Here is a 23,910-nt window from a genome sequence, read left to right on the forward strand (position 1 = left end):
CTGGGTGTGGACAGCCCAGCCAAGGGGCAACATCAGTAGAGACAAGTGGGACATGCCAAGAGGTGGCCCGTGGCCACACATCCACAGTTTAGACCCCATGTGGGCCCTTCCGGGGTTCCCGTCACATCATAACTGGTACCCTAATAACCGCCCCATATTACAATAACCTACTTTTAAAACAGCAAAAGCCTTTTAGAAAGATCTGAAAAACCCCACCACCAGTGGCTTTATCACTTCTTTCTCCTGAACCTGTTGGAACTGAAATATTTGTGTAGGACACCCAGACACGGTGATACAAACGACCTTGGATCATGTGAACTTGGCTCAGCGCTAATCTCCAATGAGCTGTTCCAGAGGAGACAGTGTCCAGGGCTGGAATGAAGTACCCTGGAACATCTACTCACCGGGTCCTCCTACAGGGCCTCTCTCAACCCTCAGGGAGTTCAGGGGACTTGAGCAGAGCGAGGCTGACCTGGTTGCACATCCCAGGGCCCCAGGGGCACACCCGTTAGGCATGTTAGTATGAGGATCTCCTCAGGTTTATCACCAGCTGTTTTTAAAATTGTTCACCTCAAATGCCCCCCACTATACCCTTTTGTAATAATCCTTTCAAAACAATTATTCTAAGACAGAAAAAAAACATCTGGGTAGAGCAGGGCTTCTTAAACTGGAATTCATGGTTGAGCTTCAAGGTCCATGAAGCCCCAGATGTAGTGTGTGTGTGTGTGTGTGTGTGTGTGTGTGTGCGCGCGCGCGCACATGCTGGGAAAGGGTCTATAGTCCTCATCAGATTATCAAAGGGCTCCATGATCCCAAAAAGATCTCAGGTAAGAATTATACTGCTAATTACCTATAATGGATCATTTGAAGTAGAAAAAATTCAAATGTAACCAGCCAGCTGAAAACTTATAATTTCAAACAGCAATATTAAGCTCATAAGATGTAAATATGATGCAACCAGAATAATCTATTCAAAAATGTAAATGGGGGCACCTGGGTGGCTCAGTCGGTTAAGCGTCTGACTTGGGCTCAGGCCATGATCTCACAGTTCGTGGGTTCGAGCCCCGCATCGAGCTCTGTGCTGACAGCTTAGAGCCTGAAGCCTGTTTTGGATTCTGTCTCCCTCTCTCTCTGCCCCTCCCCTGCTTGCACTGTCTGTCTGTCTGTCTCTCTCTCTCTCAAAAATAAATAAACATTTTTTAATGTAAATGGTCACTTTTCTGCAAAAAATCCTCCTAGAACTTCCCACTGCCCTTCCTATCTGCACTGTTTACTGGCCCACGAGCCCTCAGGATTCCATCCATGCCCAGCTCTGGCCTCTTACTACAGCCCTAGGGTCTGCTCTGCTCCAGCCACAGTGCCCTGGAACACACCATACTTTTTCTGGCTGGGGACCATTTCAGTAGCCTTTCCCTTGGCCGGGCTTCCCCTGACCTCAATCCTTGCATGCTAGATCCTTCTTGGCATTCAGGTTTCCACTAAGCATCCCTCCTTCAAGGCCTCCTTGCACATTCAAGTGAAACCAGCCACTGAGTCATCGTCACCTCACATGGTTTTAATTAACTTCCTAACACTTAGTGGCATCTGATATTTTTTGGTTGTTGATTTGTTTAATAGTTTGCGACAGCTGTCCTCCCTCCTTGTGACAGGAAGGGCCGCTCCTGAGGGGAGTCCCCTGTCTGTGTGGCCCTCCCCTTCAGCCTCAGGACCACAGCATCCCTGCCACACAGAATAAACACCTACTGTGGTTATGAATAACGCCCCGCTCCACACACAGACTTACTTATGATGTCTGAAAGTTCAAAGAAAAATAGGTGACCTTGAGCAAAATATCCATTTTTAGGGTCCTTTTTGTAACACTACATTTTCTGAACCTAAAATAATTTATTTGATGTCTTATTTAGGCAGGACGAAGCCAAGAGCCAACATTTGAAAGACGTGTTTTAAGTCCATTTAGGGGATCTATTTGTGGACTAGAAATCAAGTAAAAATAAGACACCCAATATTTACAGACGTTTATCACTAATCCTCATTTCAAATCAGGACTCTCTGTCTAGAAACTTCTCCCTCTCTAGGATCTTTCCCATTTTCAGTACCTCCTGGCTGCTGACAGGACAAATGGGCTCACAGCACACACTGGAGCTTGTACCAGCCAAGAGCAACGTAAAGGTGCATAAAGAAAAACAAGCTGCATCCCCTTACGTCAGACCTGTGCACAGTAAGACACGACAGCATGCGCGGGGGGGCGAGGAGATCTGAGACAGTTGACACGTATGAGAATCTGAAATTACCACCAGCACGTCTGCTTTATGGCAAGGAATTTTCATAAAAACTTATATTAAAAACACCAAAAAGTAAAAGGTCATAAAGTTCTACTGTACAGCAGTAAGTAAAACTGCTATAATGATACACAGAAAAAGGATTTTAAGTAGGATATACCTCTAAATCTACCAGTGGGTAACTCACCGAAAACCATTCGCCATAAGGCTGGATGAGGTCGAGTAAATGGACCTGTAGACGGAAAAACATTGGGTTAGAGCGAACTGGTTTTAAACAAAAACTAAAAGCAAAGTGGTCTCTACAGAGATTTAAAAAAAAAAAAAAGGCTCTCTACTGTTAATTTTTTTTTTCCACATAAATACTTTTAGGTTGAAGTCTAGGTTGAAATGTTTTTATTCGCATTGTAGCAACTGTCACTACAACTGTTAACAGGTACCAGTCTCCACAACAGAGGTTTCTGTTTTTAAAGCTTTGTCTTTAGAACTCAGACCATAATTTCCCACGGAAACAATGTTACCACAGTGAGCAGGTTACCAGGATGCCCTGTAAGGGTTTGGAAAATACTACGGTTTCACAAGCGAAATCTCCTGCGCGCCCGTGTGTGTAGTCTGACACAGGGCAGGGGGTAGGTTCTGAAAATTAAACAGGAGAAACACTGCTTTGAAAACAAGTGAGGTGGGGTTTGAAATAGAAAACAAATCCTTGGAGCACTGGAACACACTAGTACAGTGGCTTCTGATCATGAGCCATGGTAACAAAATACTTTGGACACGGCAACCCAGTTCAGACACACAGATGCAACTTTGGCACCACGAAAACAAGTTTTACAGGATGAAACTTACTCTTACTACAAGTGGCACACCAATACTTTCTCTTCTACTTTATTCCTTCAATTAAAAAAGAAAAGAAAAGAAAAGAAAAGAAAAGAAAAGAAAAGAAAAGGAGAAGCAAGCAAGTTGGGCCTTGATCCACTAAACTGAGTTACCATCCACTGAAAGGTTACATAGTTCGCAAATGCTGAAAACACTGCTCTCATGGGCACCTGACCTACTTGGGGCTGCCCACCCCGTTGGAACGGCCTTCCTACAGACTCTGGGCGCACTTCCAATGTTATGAATCCCACATCTCCCAGGGAGATGCCAGAACTCGCTGCCCTGCCCTCTTCATAACTGGGGCTTAGTTTTTCAGTTGCCCCTGAGCCACACTTGATCTCAGGAGCTGGTGATACAGATGTTAAGTATGCTGAGCTCTCTCCCCAACCTGTCCCTCTGCCGGGGCTGGCATGGGCAGCAGTGGAGAGGTGACACTCATGATGGTGGCAAATCACTGCAGAGTGCACACTGGGTTTCCTCATGAGACCAGCTCTGGGTGATGTGCCAGTTTCTAGGAGCTTAGCCTGGGACCCAGCCTCCTAGCCCTCCCAGGAATCCTCCAGCCAACATCCTAGAAGTCTTTTTAATCAGCAGTCAGCTTCTGTTGCTGGCAACCTGGAATCCTGTCTGAAGGAAACATGACATTGTAATTTTTATTCTGGAACTCATCCTGAATTATCCACCTCATTTTTAAAAGATGGCTTTGAAACATATCGTAACTGCTTTCTTTTGATGGATCAAGTTCATATTAGGAAAAGCAGTGAGTTACAAGGATCCCCTGCCATCCAAATCTAGTCAGTTCTGGAGCTTACACAGTGGCAGCTCAGAAGGTGAGTTAGGTTCGTGTGGGACCCTTCTTCATCCAGAAATATGATGTCTGAGTTTCAGATGGCAAGTAGTGAGGGCTCAGAGTGAGGGATGTAAATAAGATGTCTCAAAATCTGATCCATTTCTGAGTTCTTATAGCAAAGGCTCAGACAGCAAGGAACACCTGCATTCTTTTTAATTGGCCACTTTCTTCTCAGAAAGGCACAGTGAGGCACAGAAACCAGGATCCCTTTCCAGGTAACTTAACATGGCTACCCTTCTTCAAGTTACTGGAAAACTGATGGCTAAAATGGTCATCATTTAAGTAATTTTCTCTTCCAAATTCTCTTCTTCACTGCTGTTAGGTGACAGCTCAACTTGTCACCATGAATGACTTTTGTATTATGGTGGCTGTCTGCTTTGCAAGTATTACTTCATCCAAACCACTGAATTAACCTTTTAGACATAACATGGGATCCCAGCTTTCTCTACAGTTTCCTCTTGCAAGGTGAAAGTCAAAAATGGTATGATTATTTGGCTTGCAAACAGAATTCCATGCCCAATCAACACTCAAAATCATAAAAGAAGGGTTACTCTCAAGAGCATTCATAATAGTACTTTGCTGAGCACATAATGGGGAGCAGTTTGGAGGGTAAGAGACCCCCCACCCCACCCCGCCATTGTCTCTCAGTTGTCCCCTCAGTTGACAACTGGCTGATGAGAGCGTACGGTCACTCCCACTTTACAGATGAGGACACTGAGGCATAGGCACTTTCCCAAGGTCACACCGCTCACAGGACTCCACTTTTGGCCTGAGAGCACTTCTGTGCTTTCTGATCAGCTCTGTCAGTCTGGGCCAGCTGAAGAGGACAGAGTGGGGGTGGTGAGTTGGGGGCATTGAAGGTTTGAAGCAGGACTGTCTCAAGGCCAGGAGAGTGAGGGGAGAGAAGCAAGCTAGTGAGTGCTGTTTGGAGGTGCTGCTACGTGGAACTGATAAGCAAGGTCAGGAAACACAAGGTCAGGAAGGACAAGGGACAGGATGGGGAACTGATGTAAGTTCCCTCATAAGTCCATCCAAGGTCATCTTCAGCCCATGATCACTTGAAGAGTAGTCTTCTGAAAACAGAACTTGGCCCTCTCTTACCTCACCCTATGCAGTGTGTCCAGGGTAAATAAGAGGAGGGGGTGGTGGAGGAATTTGGGGTTGACGGGGCTTTGCAGCTCTCCTTAACCCAACCGGGACCTGCTCTGGCTCCAGGGTATTTCTCTCCACCAGTCTGTGATTCCTGTGACAGGCACATGTTGTTCCAGAATCAGGATGAGAATTTTCATCTTACTGCAATTGGTTGGTGTTGTTGTTGTTTTTGGGTTTTTTTGTGTTTTTTTTAAGTCTTGTCTTGACTCCTCCCTATTGAATCTTTCCCTGTTTTCTCCAGATTTCCCACTTACACATTGTAATATCACATCACAATATTTCCGGAAAAAAATGCTAATTTTTAAAATGCCCTTTCAGTTTTGCAAATCGAAATGCACTGAAGGGATCTGAGAAAGGCTTAAGAAATCTGGTGTGGTAGATTTCAGAAAAGATGTTGCTCTGCCCTGAACCAAGTAGGTGGGGAGTAGTGGTATATTTTGCCTCCAAAAGGTGAGATGTGGCCCGGGAAAGTAAGGTGACACCTTCAGCAGCTAACTGCAAAACCAAATCCAGGCTTTATTTCAATGATCAAATCTGCCCACTTCTTTCTGAGAAGACACTCTCAATATTTTGATGTCATATTTTAAGAAGTACACTAGGAGCATTACCAAGATTACCAACTTTATCATCAAGGATGTTAATATTGCTGAAAACATTATTTTGCTTTTTTAAAAATGGAGGATAAGGCTGGTGTCTTTCTATATTTTATTATAAACCCTGACACTTATGCTCACCAGATTACTCACATTTGGCTAATCCAGTCAGGTCACCTTTAAAGCCACGCTTCTCACAGTGTTCATCTGCCCAGACATGTTAACACTGCCTACAGCCTTCCCGCAACATTCACTTTATCTCCATCTTCTTTCCCGACAGACTGTTTTCTCAGTGGGCATGTACAGGCAGGGTCCCCCGTGTTCCTCTGCATGGTCAAGAAGTTAGGGGCGCTCCATATCCTGGTGTGTGTATCTATCTATACTTCATTTCGGATTTGACAAAAGCCGCCTGCAAGAGTTACTCTTCTTGATTATGTGGGAGAAACGGGGAAGGCTTGGCCAGGTCGCGAGGGAAAAAGAAGTGCTGTTTTGTTTTGGACTGTGTTCTTACGGGGTGCATTTAAACATGGCATGGTTTCTTCTCTTTTATCAGTCCCTCCATCTAGAACATGTGAATTTTCAATCAGATATTAGGAGTTTGATTTCAAAAGAAACAGAAATCAAATGTCTTTGTCATGAGAAGAGCTAACATTGAAAAGATCCGACCTCAGAAATTAGAAAATTAGAGGGCTGCCTGGGTGGCTCAGTAGGTTGAGCGTCCGAATTCAGCTCAGGTCATGATCTCACGGTTCGTGAGTTCAGGCCCCGCATCGGGTTCCATGCTGACAGCTCAGAGCCTGGAGCCTGCTTCCGATTCTGTGTCTCCCTCTCTCTCTGCCCTTCAGACACGTGCTCTGTCTCTCTCTGCCTCTCAAAAATAAAGAAAACTAATTAAAAAATTAAAAAAAAAAAGAAATTAGAAATCAGAAAATCACACACACGAAAAAAAAAAGAAAAGAAACAAAGATCACAGTTTGACTTGCCAGCAGCCTGTTAGTCCCAGGGAAAAACTAGGTTTAAGGGACCGAACCTCAGGGAAGAATAATTCCTTTAATCAAATTCAGGAGCTGCCTCTCCAAAATCTGTACATCTGTGTCCTTGGGCCTCTTCAACCACATCTTCTCTTCATTACCACTGTTTTTCAGCTTTAATGAGGTATAACTGACAAGGAGTATTACTTGAAAAGTTTAAATCCCTCTAAGAAAAACCTAGAAAAGGTGAATAAAATTATCTTTAAGCAAATTTCAAACCTAAGCATTTTTTAAAGCAGAAGTCGTGGAGCAGGGAACAGAATGGTGGGAGGAGGGGGGGGGGAAGACTAGGCTTTTGTTTTAAATTTAGGGGACAGGGAGCCTTCTGGATCCCCTTCAAACCTCAAGGAGATGTGGTTAACACCATCTGAGCTCAGAGAAGTCGAATGAGGCCAAAGGACAGACAAAAGGATAAACTCAGGAAAATCAAGACATACTAGTATTTCACTCTTCTCAAAATACCTTAAAGAAGTGCTGAATGGCATTCCTCTTGCAGACAAGGAATGGGGAAGACAGGGCTGATTCTGTGAGCTTTCTTCCCAGCAGACTCATGACTTAATCCCACATTTACCTACTGAGAGGCCCCTGTGGGCCAGGAGCTGTGGGTGAGGATAAGGCTTGCGCACTTTGGGTAGGGTGGCGGTGGGGGTGCAAGGGGGAGAAACGGTTCAAGGAAGCCCTCAGACACTGGAAAAGTACCCCTGAAGGTCACCTGTTGAAAGAAACCTCACAGCCAAACAGGTTTCTAGATTTCACTGCACTGACAGAGTGATACAGTTATAATCACGCTCTAATGATACAGGGGTGGAGTTAAAAGCTCACTTCTACCTGAGTGTCAGTCGCTATAATGAGATGAAAGCAGCATTTAAGAAACTTTTTTTTTTTTTGAAGGGAACTGAAAGAGAACAAGAGAGAAGATGGCAGGAAAGCAGCAGCATGAAGTCAATATCAGATCCTCCTTCCCTGGCCTCGCCTCAGGGTCTTTCCCTCCACATCTGTTCCCAGGCCTGAAGGAAGGAACTCGAGAACCCACCCCAGCCACTCACCCTGTTTGACACCAAGTGAAATTCTGTTTTGAGTGTCCACGCCTCTCCCAGATAACTCAGTGGTAAAGTCTAAGCCGATGGAAGTAATCCTGTTTCCCTTTTATTCTTTTGGTCACCGAAGATCTATCAGTGCCTACTCCTTTGGACAATACGAATTCCTGTCCTGAGGTCTGCTTGGGGAAGAGGCACAGGGCTCAATTCTAGTCAAAGAGAAGTGAGGACTAGTGTGCTGGAGAGTTTCTAGAAAAGGTTTCTTTACTCTTAAAAAGATCTACAGGTGGGGTGCCTGGGTGGCTCAGTCAGTTAAGCGTCTGACTTCAGCTCAGGTCATGATCTCACGGTCCGTGAGTTCGAGCCCCGCGTCGGGCTCTGTGCGGACGGCTCAGAGCCTGGAGCCTGCTTCGGATTCTGTGTCTCACTCTCTCTCTGACCCTCCCCCGTTCATGCTCTGTCTCTCTCCATCTCAAAAATAAATAAACATTAAAAAAAATTAAAAAAAAAAAGATCTATAGAAGAGGTGCCCTCCTCTTCCTTTGGATGTTGACTGTGACCATATGTTCAGCACTCAACAGCTATCTCAGGATCATTAGCACAGCAGAGAGCAGCACCAACATGAAGACAGGGGAGCAGAAGAAGGCAGAGAGCCTGGGTCTTCACGTGCCGCCGAGCAGCTGAATTAGTCAACCCTGGAACCATTCTATCTCACAACTTCCAGTAAACATTCTCTTTATTCTTCAAGCTATTTTGAAATGGGCTTCCTATTACTTGGTGGCCCAAAGCATCCTGTTATAGAACCCTATGGAGAAAGTCAAGGGCTTTCTTTCTTATTGAGACTCTACAAAAAGAATCACGGGGCCCCCCTTCCTGAAGGAGCTGCCTGATGCTACCACACAGGTAGTACAGATGGACTCACACAAATGAGACATATGGATAGCATCAAACTCAGGCCTGCAGTCAAACACGCAGGGCAGCCTCTGCTAGGTCAAGGATAAATGCATTTGAAGTTGCCAAAACAGAGTCATTCTGGGAATGCCATCCACTGCAGGCACTGCCCCAAAACTGCCTTTCAAGGAGAAGGCTAACGTTGGGCGCTGTTTCTCCCATTCATTTTCATTACTTAATCTAACAACTTGTGCCAAGGGGGAGGAGAACGGAAAATAAGGTGACTGGACTGGAGCAAGAGGGGGCGTGCACACTCCGCTCAGGAAGCGGTCACCCGGCATCGAGGCTCCCAGGAAGGCCTGAGGTCTAAGTGACCACACAGCCCAGACCACCCTTTCCCAATGGCCTTGTAGTTCCCCCACCAACAACACCAGCACCCCCTAAAGCCAGCCCGCACTTGTTGTTGTTGTTCAACAACAACATTCTTCAACGTGGAAAACTTCTAGTTTCACTAACCTTTGGAAAGTGTGGATAAGTGGATCTTTAGAAAACAAGGCAGACACGTGTTTGCTATGCACACAGGGCTTCAAGAGAATCCCTCTAAAAACATGCTACACTAGCGTCCTAATCCTTCTTACATAGAAGATTAAACTGCCCTTGCCCCTTTCTGTATCCATCTAAAACCTTCTCTTTTGGCATGCTCTGCCTACATGTTCTGCAGGCACACACAGACATGGAAGGGGAAGGACAAGGCAGGAAGTGATGAGAAAAAGAAAAAGAAGGAAGGTTCCGACTGATCTGCTAACTCCGGCTGGTCACAGATGACATCTGGGCAACACAGGAACGTGGACACCACCACCAACCAACTTCCGCAGGATCCAAAGCCACTGCGTACAGACCAACTAAGACCCTAAGACCGACTAAGTACAGACCAATTAATACCTTAAGACCCTTTTACCTGGGCAAAAGAAAAGCTAGACACTAACAGAGAGGAACAGAAGAAAAAGAAGACAAAACCACATAGGAAGACAGAGATAAAAACACACGCCAGTGGATCTAATAGGGAGAAATGACAAGGACAACAGAGACTAAAGGAAAACACAGGAGCCAAGGCCCTACCAGCAAGCTGACATCAAATGGCTGGGTGACCTTTCATGGATGAACACGTTTCAGCTTTCACAGCTGTAAACTGAGCAGGCTGAATGAGATGAGCCTTATGGGTCCTCCCCACAAAGTCCACAAGCCAGGATAAGAAAAGCATAAAACAAACTTCACTTTTATCTTCCCAGAAGGAAAACAATAGCACAGTCCCACAATGAGACTGAGTAGGTGGACTCTGAAGATTAGAGGACTTCATTAGGAACAGAAGAAAAAAAGAGCAGAAATCATATAAAATGTTCCTTGCAATAGACTTAATCCCCCAGTCCTCAGGGCCTTTGGTACCTGAAGAAAACCATCTGCTAATGAAGCCCCAAATTCAGCTCTTGCTGAAGCCTCATTGAAGGGATGGCTATAAAATCATGGTTATTGAGAGACTAATCTTTGAGAATCCTCAGACTTCTAAAATGACACTGGACTCAGAAAAAGTAAGTGTAAAAGAAAAAAAAAAAAACAAAAAAAACCAAAGGCAGAAAAGAAACCATCAAAGCCATGAAGAAGTTACTGTTGAGAACTAAGCAACAATTAGCACCCAGCCAAGAAAAGCTGAAGACTTGAAGAACAGACCTGACACCTTTGATCAGTTCTCTGAGCACCTATCATGCCTTGACTGATATTTAAAAAGTAGGACAGGGAAAGACTAGAAAAGAAAGAAATAAGAACAAAGGGTACACAGCAATAATGGTCATGGCACTGACTAATGACGTAGAAGTAAGCAGTGGGCCCTCATGGGACAGGAGAGGTAGAATGGCTAAGGGGAGGAATGGCAGTCACCCCACCTGAACTGTCACCTATATACCCTCCTTTGGGGCTCACCATCTCCCTGCTTTGGGCTGTGTTCTCATGTCACCTTTGCACGAAAAGGCCAGGTTTCAGAGCTCAAGGAGACCAACCACAGACTTAGGTGGTTCATGTATGTAAAATGCTTCATGTTGCAAGTGATCACTTAGCTATCCTACAACATAGGACCCCTGAAAGAGGGGATGGGTTGCATAATGTCCAAGCTCACCTCTAAACCAAAAATTCTGAGGTTTTGTGTGTTTGAAGAGGAAGGGAAAAGAAAGTTGGCAAATAGCCAAAACGCTGTTTGACAACGGGGACTTTTCCCAGCCAATGTCATGGACATCTTATTGTCGTACTCCAATAATTGTGCATTACCAGAACTCTCAATCATCATGGAAAGGCCAAACTACGTCTGTCATATCTGCATAGGGTGTGCAGGTGTTACAGACTCTCGGCAAAATGCATTATGTTATAATCCTAACCCCTAAAGTGAAGATTTCTGTTGGACTCTTGTACTCGTGGGACTCTTGGACCCTACAGGACCAGACCATAGAGCTACTTGTCTGTGAACATTTGCTATTTTTTAAGATACAGGAGGAAGGACCTCAAAGGTAATTGGGAGATTATCTGGGCTGTCACTTCCACCACAGGCCTCAGAGTACATGGGCCACTGGGTGGGGGGGCCGGGGGCGGGGGGAGGGGAAGCTCCACCTTGGTTTCTAAAGGCAAGATAAACACCCAGCAGACCCACGGGGGCAGGCTAGACCTGGGCAGAGCTATGGAAGCAGACTATTATTACCCCAGTAGGTCTGGAAGGCAGAGCACTGATCCAAAAAGGATTGACTCTTCTTCTTCTTCTTCTTCTTCTTCTTCTTTTTTTTTTTTTTTTTTAAGAAAACTCTACTCCCAACATGGGACTAGAACTCACAACACCAAGATCAAGAGTCACACGCTCCACCAACCTGAACCAGTCAGGTGCTCCCAGGATTGATGATTCTTGAGCTTTAAAATCTCACAGAGTTTGCCTTCCTGATTTTGAACTTGCTTGGGACTTGTCACCCCTCATTCCTTCCTATTTCTCCCTTTTGGAAGAAAAGAGCTTGTCCCACTGCTATATTTTGTAAGCATGTGCTTGGTTTCACAGGTTTACAGCTGGAGGGGAATTCTGCCACAAGATGAATCTTGTGTTGTTTAAGCCATCCAGTCTAGGGCATTCTGTTATAGCAGCCTACACTGACTGAGACAGCAGGCTTTCATATCTTGAAAGGTTTCCACTAAAAATAAAATTTAATCTAGAAGCGTGAGTGGTTGGAGAGTTAAACTCAGCTGTCAAATAACTTAGTTATCTAAAACAACTCATTCTCTTAAGAATTCAGTCATGGTTTTACTGGTTGGATTATGTTATCAGCAAAAACCACGTAGTGTTACATAAGATTAAGCAAACATACAGAACGAAACACCATTGCCACAATCTTGAAAAGACTGAAGGCCTTGCCATGTGTGATACTGTGATTTATAAGAAATATATATTTGGTCTTTGTGTCCTTTTCTGGCACAGATCTCCTAAAACCCTTGGTATCTTCTAAGTGATGAGGGTAATGAATGTTTTTTGCTGTGTTAATGAGAACTCAAAAGCACCTAAAGATGGGGCTGGTTGCCAGTAGAGCCAACCATGTGATTAGAGGGTTGGAACTTTCAGTCCCACCCCCAGACCTCCAGGGAAGGGTGAGAGGCTAGAGATTGAGTTGGATCCCCAATGGCCAATGATTGGATCAATTATGCCTATGTAAATTAGGCCTCCATAAAAATCCAAAAGGAGGGGCGCCTGGGTGGCTCAGTCGGTTAAGCGGCCGACTTCAGCTCAGGTCACGATCTCACGGTCCGTGAGTTCGAGCCCCGCGTCGGGCTCTGGGCTGATGGCTCAGAGCCTGGAGCCTGCTTCTGATTCTGTGTCTCCCTCTCTCTCTGCCCCTCCCCCGTTCATGCTCTGTCTCTCTCTGTCTCAAAAACAAATAAAATGTTAAAAAAAAAAAAAAAATTAAAAAAAAAAAAAAAATCCAAAAGGATGGGGTCTGGGGAGCTTCTGGGTTGGTGAACACTTTTCTGATCCCAGAAAAGTGGCACACAGAGAGAGGGCATGGAAGCTCCTTGCCCCTTCCCCCATGTCTTATCCTATGCATCTCTTTATTTGGCTGTTGATAAATATCCTTTGTAATAAACTGGTACTGTAATCTAGCGAGTAAACTTATTTCTTGAATCCTGTGAGCCACTCTAGCAAATTAATTGAACCCAAGGAGGGGTCATGGGAACCTCTGATTTATAACCATTCGGTCAGAAGCACAGGTGACACTCTGGACTTGCAATTGGCATCTGACATGGGGACAGTCTTAAGCTTGAGCCCTTAACCTGTGGGATCTGATGCTAACTCTGGGTAGACAGTGTCAGAATTGAGTTGAACTGTAGGGCAACCAGCTGGTGTCTGAAAATTGCTTACTGATGGGGGAACACCTCCCCCCGCCCCAGGCCTGCTACTATCCCCCAACACACATATTTTGGAATTGGCATTAGAACGTAATTACCATGGTACATTTCCAAGCAGCAATGAGTAACATTCACAATGAGCTTCTTATATTATACATTACATCTACTGAAGAGACAGGAGGATAGAGAAGAAACACACCCTAAAGTATGATGTTTGAGTACAGCCCATGGAGCATAATTCATAGGTAAGACTGAACAATTTCAAAATATCTAAAGTGTAAAAGAAATAGGCTACAAAAAGGAAGCATTTATAAGTGGTTACAGAAAATAAGTAAGCATATTCCAGGGAGAAGGTACAAAAGAGAAGTAAGAAAAAGTAAAGCAAGGGACAATTCAGAGGAAAGGGATGAATCCTGAGTATGGCAGATTTTTTTTTTTTTTAACAGACTTTGCCTCACTCTATAATCATGATGGGAGATAAAATTCACTGTAATAATGGTCTTTTTTTTTAATCCGGTGATGAAAATTCATATCCCAAATGCATGATCAGCAAAGTTTACTGTGATAAAAAGATCATCTGGAACAACATGTTATTTAAATAATACTCATCACAGCACTGACCCTGTCATTAGCAAAAAGGACTAAATAATAATTGTGTATTTTTATGACTCAGCTGATACAGCAAAAATAGCAACACGAACAACAGCGGACACTTATTAAGAGCTTACGATTGGTCAGTCACTACTCAGAGAATATAACATGCATTAGTTTATTTAACCCTTTCAACAGTACCTACCTGTTATTTCCAACGTACAAAAGAGAAACTCAAGCACGGTGAAAATGCTAGGGGACTTCCCCAGGACCACTTCTAGCAACTGGCAGAAGGGGCAGTTTGCCTCCAGGGCCTGTGCCCTAACCACCACAGATTAAGTTTTTACTCCACTTTCTAGTTTCACCTTTTAGGTGGCATGCATCTCAAAAACACCAAAAGGATACCATGCACAGGAGAAATACGTCACTTACCATTGGGAAAAGCTAACACACTGATGATAAGAAAGAAGAAAACAACAGAAAGGATACCCCTCCAGATGTTGTCTTCTGGGACAGAGTCATCCCTGAAAGCAGAAAAGAAAACACTGAGTATTCATTTTCAGATCTAAACAGACGACATGATTGGGATTGTTAACTTCATTTTGCTGAGCAAAGTCATTACAAATACTACTTATCATTCACTATCAATTCCTAAAATAGTACCATCTTATAATAAAGTCCAGTTCTTACAAAAAATGCCATTGGCAACCTTGCACACCAACATACATTCTCTTCAGACAAACATTTGAGAATCAATGTTCTTTTTTTTTTTTTAATGCCCAGGATGTCAAAAGGTAAATGCTTTTTGATTTCAAGAATCACTAAAGATGACCTTTATGATATAGACTGTGCAAAGATATCTTTTAGAAGTCAGAAAGAAAGCATAATATTATAAAGAAGAAGAACATAATGCAATGAGATTATGTATCAATTCTTAAAAACAGGCAGTTGACTACCTAAGGGATGAACAAAAAGGGCGAAAATGTTGGGCAATAAGAAAACACCAGAAAATAATACTTATTAAAAGAAAAATCATTAAAAACAGAATATAAGACTTAAAGTCAGACCAGAAGCAAAAGAACTATGAAGAAAGGGAATGAGTTTCTTCCCTCTGTGCTTGGTCATTTCTAATCTATTGCTGTGTTTATCTCCTCCATAACCCTAGTAACTGAAATGATTCCACTTGTTGGTTGATATGCTGTCTGTCTTCAATATAGAAAGTAAACTCCTGAAAGCAGGGGATTATTCTCTCATTGTATCCTCAAAAGCTGGCACATGGTAAACCTTTAATAGATATTTGTGGACTGATTATTTATTAGGAAGAAAATCTATTGAATAAAACCAAGTAAAATTCCCTTTGGGAAATCTGATGGCAGAAAAAAATTAAGGTTCTCACTGTTTACATTTAAAAAAAAAAAAAGGAGAGTCTAGTAACATATTTGGGGTTCAAGAGAAACCAACAAAAGAGGGAAAACAGAAGTATAAGACAGCAAGATTTTGTGAATTGTTGATCATTATTAAGAAGCTTGAGAGAGGAAAGTCCAGGGTTTCAGTTTAAAAGGATGCAGGATGAGTAGACAGAAAATAAGAAAACAGAACAGAAGGAGATACTTAGACATAATAAGACTACAAGCAATAAATTTAAAACTGATTTTTGAAGGCTGAGTTTATCAGTGGAAGGACTACAGTGAAAGAGCTTTCAAAAGACAAAGATTAAACATTACTGAAAAAAGAAGACAAAAACTTTATAAGAAAATCAAGTTAACATACAAAAAAAAATCTGGAGCATCGGGATACATGAGAGGTATGGAATAAAACAATAATGAATTACTATGAACTTCTGTTCAGGCACCCAGTTAAGTGATTTCCAGATTCATGAGAGGACTGAACATAAGGCTCTGAGGTAAGAGATCATACAGATTCCATTTCTTAAACCATCATCTGGCCAAACAGCACTCATGTTAATGTTGGACAAACAATGCTTCACTGTTAACTTCACAAATCTGCTTATAAAACCAAACTACACAATCAGACAGATTTTCTCTTGCAGCAAGGCGCAATCTTATTTTAAGGTACACCCTAACAATTTAACATCTGCCCAGAAGTTATGAGTATGGCCTTAAAAAATGCTAGCCCGATTATTACTAGGGTATTTGCAATACCTTTTGGCCTAGGCAGGGAAGCCCCATATCCAATTTCCAGGAACACCAGCTTGTACCCAAGAATGAATACATACAGGGATTGGGGGGGACACAATGTTTTCATTCAGACCAACATCACACTACTGATATTGGCAACAATAACGACCATAATAACAGCTCCTGTTTATCAAGTATTTACTGTGTGCCAGGCACTGAACAGGCAGTTTCTAAACATTATTGCTAAGTGTCACCCCCCCCACCCCATCTGCAAAATGGAGTACTATCAACCATATTTTACAAATGACGTAACAAAGGCTCAGAAAGGTTATGTAATTTTAATTTGCCCAAGGCTACACAGATAAGAAGATACAGAGTTTGCATGTGAAACCAGGTCTTTTAGACGCTGAAGACGATGCCAAATTGCCTCCTAAAAAAATTATCTGTCATCCTAAATCAATCTGATTCATGTTCGATGTACCGGATGGTAGAAGAGAGTTTGACAGCACATACGTTTGTAAGTTCCAGATAAAATAAAAGCAAGGCTGAAATAAATAACTGTTGCTTGGGAAAAGGCGAATTGTAACTCATACTTTATACCAAAATATACTCTGGACATTCATAGAATAAAAAAACTAAAAACAAACAAGAATGGAAAAAAGTTCTGGAAGAAACAATGGGCAAATTAAAAAAACCAAAACCAAAACACAACCATCTCAGAGCAGGGAAGACCTTTCTGAAATATGACACAACCCAGAAATCATAAAGGAAAAAAACTGGTCAATCTGCACGACAAAGAATCAACAAAGGAAAAATGATAAACTTAGGACTTCTATCAAGGCAAAGAGTTAACTTCCCTAATACACAAAGCACTCCTCCCCAAATCAATTAACAGAAAGAACAACAAATGGACAAAGAAAAACAAATAGAAAAATGGGCAAAGGATATGAAGAGACAGTTCAGAATGAGAAATCCAGTGGCTCTCAGGCAAGTGAAAAGATGCTGAGTCTCACTCATGGTTAAGAGGTGGACAAACTAAAACAACCCTGAGAGACCGTTCTCTATGAACCTATGGACAAAGGTAAAAATTAAATGACTGAGCTGGAGAGGATAAACAGGAAGTCTCTCTCACATTGCCAGTAGTAGTATAGATTGAAACCACTTTAAAGTAGGGCAATTTGGCAACATATTAACTTTATAAATGCATATACCCTGTGACTCAGCAACTCCATGAATGAGAATTTATCCCACAGCTATACCTTCATTTATGCAAAAATGACATATGTACAAGGTTGTTCACTGTGGCATTATTTGCATTAGCAAAAGAATGGAAACAAGCTAAATAAGTGTCCACTGAAAGGGAACTGATAAAATCAATTATGGTCCCATCTCATAATGAAATACTGGGCAACCAAAAAAAGACTGAAGAAACTTCCTGTAAGTTAACTACTACAGAATAAGAGACATCATGAGATAAATAAAGCAAGTTGTAGAACAGTGAGTTTAGGAAGCAAATATTCTCTGTTCAAAAAAGGGGGCACGTGTATGTGCATGTAACTTGCAACTTGTACAGATAGCTGCAGGTCTCAGAAATCTACCCAAAAAATGGCAACACTGTTTCCTCCAAGAAGAAAAAAGGAGGGAGGGAGACTTTTCTCCACATACTCTTTGGTTAATGGATTTCAAGCAATGTGTATCCATTATTCTTTACCAAAAAAAAGGTAATTAAAATTTTACCTAAACAAATGGCTACAGCAAACCAGAAAATCAGTCTCTACTTGAAATTACTTGCTAGTCAGAATGCTTGAAAATATACATCAACATGAAATTCATAAAAACTTAAAATCAGTAATAACTAAGGATATAAAACCAGGGCGCCCACCTGGCTCAGTAGGTTAAGAGTCTGACTTGGTTTCAGCTCAGGTCATGATCTCATGGTTGGTGAGTTCAAGCCCTGCATCAGGCTCTGCGCTGACAGTACAGAGCCTGCTTGGGATTCTCTTTCTCTGCTCCTCCTGCGCTCGCTCTCTCTCTCTCTCTCTCTCTCTCTCTGTCTCTCTCAAAGTAAATAAATAAACACTTATAAAATGAAACTGCAATTTTGTAAATTTTGAGCAGCTATATTAGAAAGGATCAAAGGGATGGCTTAGTTGTTTCAGGAGGAAAAAAAAGGCTGATTAAATCTGAAAAAAAGTAGCAGTGGGGTCTGAAAGTTGGCAGCCTTATATCTAATGAGGGGGGAAAAAGCATAGCAAAGATAGACAGCAGGGTTGTTAGATAAACTGAAAATGTACAGTACAGGAAGATCAGACTTCTGTGACCAATGATTGGAGCGTAAGCAGGTGATCTTCATTAGGAATGTGAGCCCCATCTGAGCTCAGCCTCACAAGCAGCTTCTGGAGAGTGGAGAGGGTGTTCCCACCACACCTAGAACAGCCCCTTACAAGAGGTGGGTGCACAGAAAGAACTGAATGCATGAATGAAGGGGTTGCCCAGCACCCCCAACCCGTGCCCCGTCAACTCTCCCTGCCCTGACAACCTTGACCACAGCCCTGACTTCTTCCCAAGGTCTACTGCAGCCATCAACGACAAATGTCTCAATCTCTGGTGCTCTGAACTTTCCAAAGAACTTCCTCAGCTGGCATTTTCTTTTAACTGCTTCACAGTTTTGTGGGGAAGTATTATCTTTACTCAAAGGATGAAGAAGATAAAGCTCTTTCTTTATCTTGCCCACAGTTACACACAAATAGGAGGCAGAGTGGAAGTAGGAGCCAGGGCTTCTGGAATGCTGGCTCTAGTTCAAGATTGCTACATTTACCAAAATGATACAAACAGACAAGCTGGGGAGGGGGGACAAAGTCCTTTTCTCTCTACCAAATTTAGGAGGTGCTCCAGAAGTGGGGGGGGGGGTAGCCCCAACCACATACAGTAAAACTACTGAATGGGCAGATTATAATAAAATTGTAATTTAAGCGCCAGTGGGCACAGGTCCCATCTCATTCCTCTGAGGTACCTCCCATGCCCAGCACAATGCTTTAGCACACGGAAGGCATTCTCAATATGGTGGGTGCCAGAATGAAAGAGACGCTATGGCTGAGTGGGCCCAGCGACTCAAGTCACGAAGGAGTGAAGCACAGCCTGAGGCCATAGAGTCCACTAACAGTGACTTTACTGTCCCAGTGCTGAATGGCCAAATATTCAAACACCTCAACTCCTTCTGCAGAATGCTGTTTCTACCGAGAGGAGAGAATGTCCTAAAAGCAGGAAAGGTTTAAGACAAGCCCTGAACTTAAAAAAAGTTTGCACTCAGAAAAGTTTTGGACTCAGATTGTGTCAGTTTAACGTCTGACCATAGGCAGTGGGCAAGGAAGACTTCAGGAAAGCGAAACAAACTCCACGTACTCACAGACCATCTAGACAAGGCTTCCTCCCCGGGGCCAGGCAGACAGGAACCCTTTATCATGACTCCTAAGGCTGCTAAGTGGGTTGTCCTCCCTCCCCACATCTTCTCCTTCCCTTCCTTCTAATAGGAGTCCTTGAAATTGAGACACACAGGTAGGGTCATGTTTATAAGGTTGGTCACTGTTAAGGATCCTCTCTCCCGATGGAGAACTTAGTCCTCGGTTACATGGTGGATCGAGGTTAACTAGCTTTGGTATTACCTTTAAAGACTATATTCATTTCATTTTACAGTAAGTTACAGTCCTTGTCAAGAATTATAACTTAGATAACAACTAAAGAAGAGTGATTTTTAAGTTCTTATTGGATAAATGACTTCTTGCATTTTTATTCATTTAGCATTTTCCAGGTGTGTATCTTGGGGTGATTAAGATATTTGGGCTCAAGATGGGGCGCCTGGGTGGCGCAGTCGGTTAAGCGTCCGACTTCAGCCAGTTCACGATCTCGCGGTCCGTGAGTTCGAGCCCCGCGTCAGGCTCTGGGCTGATGGCTCGGAGCCTGGAGCCTGTTTCCGATTCTGTGTCTCCCTCTCTCTCTGCCCCTCCCCCGTTCATGCTCTGTCTCTCTCTGTCCCAAAAATAAAATAAAAAACGAAAAAAAAAAAAGATATTTGGGCTCAAGAAACTGATGCAGTTAACAACTATTACAACACCAATAAGAGACACATAATAATAAAAGGTATTTGGAAGTATATAAACATGTCTTCCCTGTGCTTCCTGAAACAATCAAGAAAGGTGCTCAGGAAGGAGCTCAGGACACCATGGGCTCGTGGGCAGACAGGAGGTGCCGGGAGGCGCTCTCCCCTGGGAAAGAGCTGCCAGCCTGGCACTGGCTGTGGGGCCGGTGAGCCATCCGGGCCTGCCGTGTGCCCTGTGTGCAGGTGTTGTAGGGGAGGCAAGGCTGGAGAGGCAGGGATACTTCGTGATGGAAGGCCTGAGTCCAGCCAGCATTTCCTACAGGTGATGGGGACGTAGTGACAGACAGTAAGCAGGGGACAGATCGGGTCTCCCCTTTGTCTTAGAAGGTCATGAAGGCAGCAGTGTGGAGGCTGAGTGGGAGGGAGATGAAGTAAAGGTCTGGGAGCATACTATCCCGAAGGATAAGAGGATTGCCGAGCCACGGCCTGGGCCTGGGAGGGAACACAGCTCTGAAAGGCGTGAAGGCCCTGTGAGACCTGGTGAAGATAAACTAGGTGTACTCCAGGTGAGCGGAGACCTGGACTACTGAATTGTTGAACTGAATTAAACAGGATGCCAGGGCCAAAGGCTCAGGAAGCAGTCCTGGCTGACTGGACAATGTCTGGTTTCTGAATTCAGGGAGGCTGAAAACCTGCTAACTTCACTAGAGAAATCTGAGGCTACAGGGATTATATCACAAGACCAACTGTATTACACTTGGTAACAGAATTACAGCTCAAATGCTAAACACCACGTAGCAATCCCTAGGCATGGAATCTCTGAGGTAAGGCAGCATCAAAACCAAATGAACATCTGAAGTCACCCAGGAACTTATTTCCTACAGAAGACCCCCAAAGAAATATAGGATACATTTTCCCCTCCAAGGACCTTGTAATCTTATTGGGGACCTAAAACACTAGACATAAATATAAGAAAGGATATAGAAGATGCTTACTTAAATCCATCACAAAATAAAATCCAAATAGGAAGTGGAAAAGAGAAATATTAAGATCACTGTTAAGTGAACCTCTTCAGAGCACACCACCCAACAGTGGTTGGTGACCCCAGGGTTGGTTGAACCCCAGCACACAGCCCTGTGGACCATCACTTCATAGAGCTGGTGTCAGGGAACAAGGACATCCAGGCCTTCCATTAATGGGAGAAAAGAACATGATGTACATAAAGGAAACAGAACTAAGACAACTGAGTCAGCAGTATCAGGAGATGTTTTCTAATGGGATTTATATGGTCTAAAAGGGAAAGAACAGGGAAGGCTGGCAGATATCCATGAGGGAAGCTGACAAAGAAGGCAGAAGTATAGTTCGTCCAAATCCACCGAAGGGAAATAAGGTAAAAACCATTATTAACAAGCAAATAAGAATAAATAAATCAAACGTCTGTCCACTTCCCTGCCCTCACCTGCGTCCTCAGCCTCCTATCAAGGAGAAAGCTAGCACAGACGGACAACAAAGCGCTTAGATACAGCAAGCTGTAGGAGGGCAATCTCCTCTGCATAAGGGACGACCGGCATGGTTGTCGGACGAGCGCTCCTGGACAGGTGGATGCCACTGTTTCATTGCCAAGTGCCTCTTAAGGAGGGGGTGGGCTGCTATGAACGTGTTAGTGGACTTGGGCGTTTTCAAATCTAACGTTTGAGTTTTTGAACCTAAAGCCATTCACTATTTCCAAGTTCGCCAATCTCTGAAAGCAGAGTAAATATGAGGCACCTTAGCAATTATACTCTGAGCTCAAGGCTAAGGTTCTCCTGACCCCATTGTGGCTGAACAAACTTCCAAAATACGTGCCAAAGCATTTATCTTATAAAAATACTTATCCTAAAATGTGGCAAAATGAGGTTAGGGAGAATGATTCAATGGTACCGGGCTTCATTTTTAATGACAGTGAAAGAGACAGGAGATTTAAACAATACGATTTAAGAGTGAGTTGACCTAGTTGCTATTTAACAAAAGAACTACTTGACAAATCCAACCCTGTCTCCGACTTCTGTGCATGGTATCTAATTCTTCACGACCCTAAATTCTTGCTGTGTCTCTACAGCATGTGACGTGATCCAGTACTGTTTCTTGCCAACTGCTGCTATGGCACCCTGAAAGTATTCTAGATCACTAGTCTTTGAAAAACAAACGTTAAGGCATATTTTGAAAGTTTTACTGAAAGAATTGCAGTGAACAGTCATCCAACTAAAATCCTGTTGTAAAATAAGTACAAGGTACTGGAGACAATCATTACAAAAGAGCACAGAATGAATAATTTTCATTTAAGTCATTACTTTCAATCTTTACGGAGAAAGAGCCATCACTGTAAGGTCCCACTTTAAAGGATCACAAATCATACAAAAAATGAATAAGAGATAATAAGTACCAACTACATTAATGGTGCTTATGATTTTATATAAGGTGAAACTGGTTATTAATGAGTTCTTCAATATACGACTTCTCTTTATGAAATTATTCAAAGAAATAAAATGATGAGGATTTTTAGAAAAGACCATAGCCTGAGGTTTAGATTATGCCTTTTCCATTACTTTTGACAAGCTGTCGAAATTCATATTCTGTGCTGCAATTTATCGACTGCTTTGGCAGAATATGCTGTAAAGGGGAAGTTACAGAAGACTGCGACTTTCTGTATTAGAAAAAAGGAAGAGAGATCTATTCTTAGGGGGCCTAGAGTAACATTAAAGATAAAAGGTGGAAACAAACTGCTCATTCTTGCTTCTCATTTAGAATAAAATACCGTAACTACTTTTCTTATTTCCAAAGAAACTCCCGCACTAATTACATCATTGCCAATCCACACAGGAGATGAGTTAAACCAAAGCTAATACTAAACAGGCATGTATGTTATCCAAGCAAAGCAACGTCCACTATTCCAATGCCTTCATCCCTTTTGTCAATAATAGAGCATACTTCATTCTCATTCAATGAGAAATATAATCTAGAAGGCATTAGCATACAATGAAATGATGTAATAGTAATAGATAATGTTTACTAAGCACTTACTATTTGTCATGAACTGAGCTAAACACAGATTACCTAAAAAAATGAATTAAACCCTCATGCTAGACAATCCTATGGAGTACTATTAGATATTTTCATTTTACATATAAATAAGTAAACTATGGCTTAGCAAAACTAAGTGGCCACATTACTATTAAGTGGTAAATCAGATGACATGACGAATGAAGTATTTGAAGGGAACCATAATTAGGGACAAGAATGACTATTCTCCAAGGCTAGAAATAAGTTCTTGGTTGGATACTATGGAAATATCTGGTCTTAACACACTGCATAGCTCGGGGCGCCTGGGTGGCTCAGTCGGTTAGGCATCCGACTTCAGCTCAGGTCACGATCTCACGTTCCGTGAGTTCGAGCCCCGCATCGGGCTCTGGGCTGATGGGTCGGAGCCTGGAGCCTGCTTCCAATTCTGTGTCTCCCTCTCTCTCTGCCCTTCCCCCGTTCATGCTCTGTCTCTCTCTGTCTCAAAAATAAACGTTAAAAAAAAAAAAAATTAAAAAAAAAAAAACACACTGCATAGCATTAGCAGACGACTTTACAATAATAGTAACTGTATCCCTCAATCATTAAGAGTAATCATTAAGAGTAATTATTGTTACGTATTCCTTATTGCTTTAGGTAGCTTTATGCAAATAGATAAACACATAATAGGAATGAAGAGTCAACTGGATTCTGGAGGTAAGAAACAAGTGTGATGTGGAAGAATATTATTAGTTTTATGAAAATGCAAAAAATTTCAGTGATTCTTAACGGAGGCACCACTGGCACTTAACATGTGTGCATGTGTGTTTATCTTGTATGTGTACATGCACACACATGCATTTATATAGGGGACAATTCATTCTTTGCTTCACAGTGCTGTCCCATGCGCCATAACACATC

General features: G+C 42.7%; 1 protein-coding gene across 2 annotated transcripts in view; it reads right to left on the reverse strand.

The window, feature by feature from the left end:
* The window catches only part of PTDSS1 (phosphatidylserine synthase 1), a 64,639-nt gene that overhangs the window by 38,735 nt on the left and 1,994 nt on the right, over positions 1-23,910 (reverse strand). For both annotated transcript variants that reach the window (XM_049633072.1, XM_049633073.1), the window contains exons 2-3: positions 14,152-14,243; positions 2,467-2,511 (exon numbers count right to left, since the gene is read on the reverse strand). In XM_049633072.1, the coding sequence (XP_049489029.1) occupies positions 2,467-2,511; positions 14,152-14,243 (137 nt within the window). The remainder of the gene's footprint in view (positions 1-2,466; positions 2,512-14,151; positions 14,244-23,910) is intronic.

This window comes from Panthera uncia, chromosome F2 (assembly GCF_023721935.1).
Source record: "Panthera uncia isolate 11264 chromosome F2, Puncia_PCG_1.0, whole genome shotgun sequence".
Classification (NCBI taxonomy): Eukaryota; Metazoa; Chordata; class Mammalia; order Carnivora; family Felidae; genus Panthera; species Panthera uncia.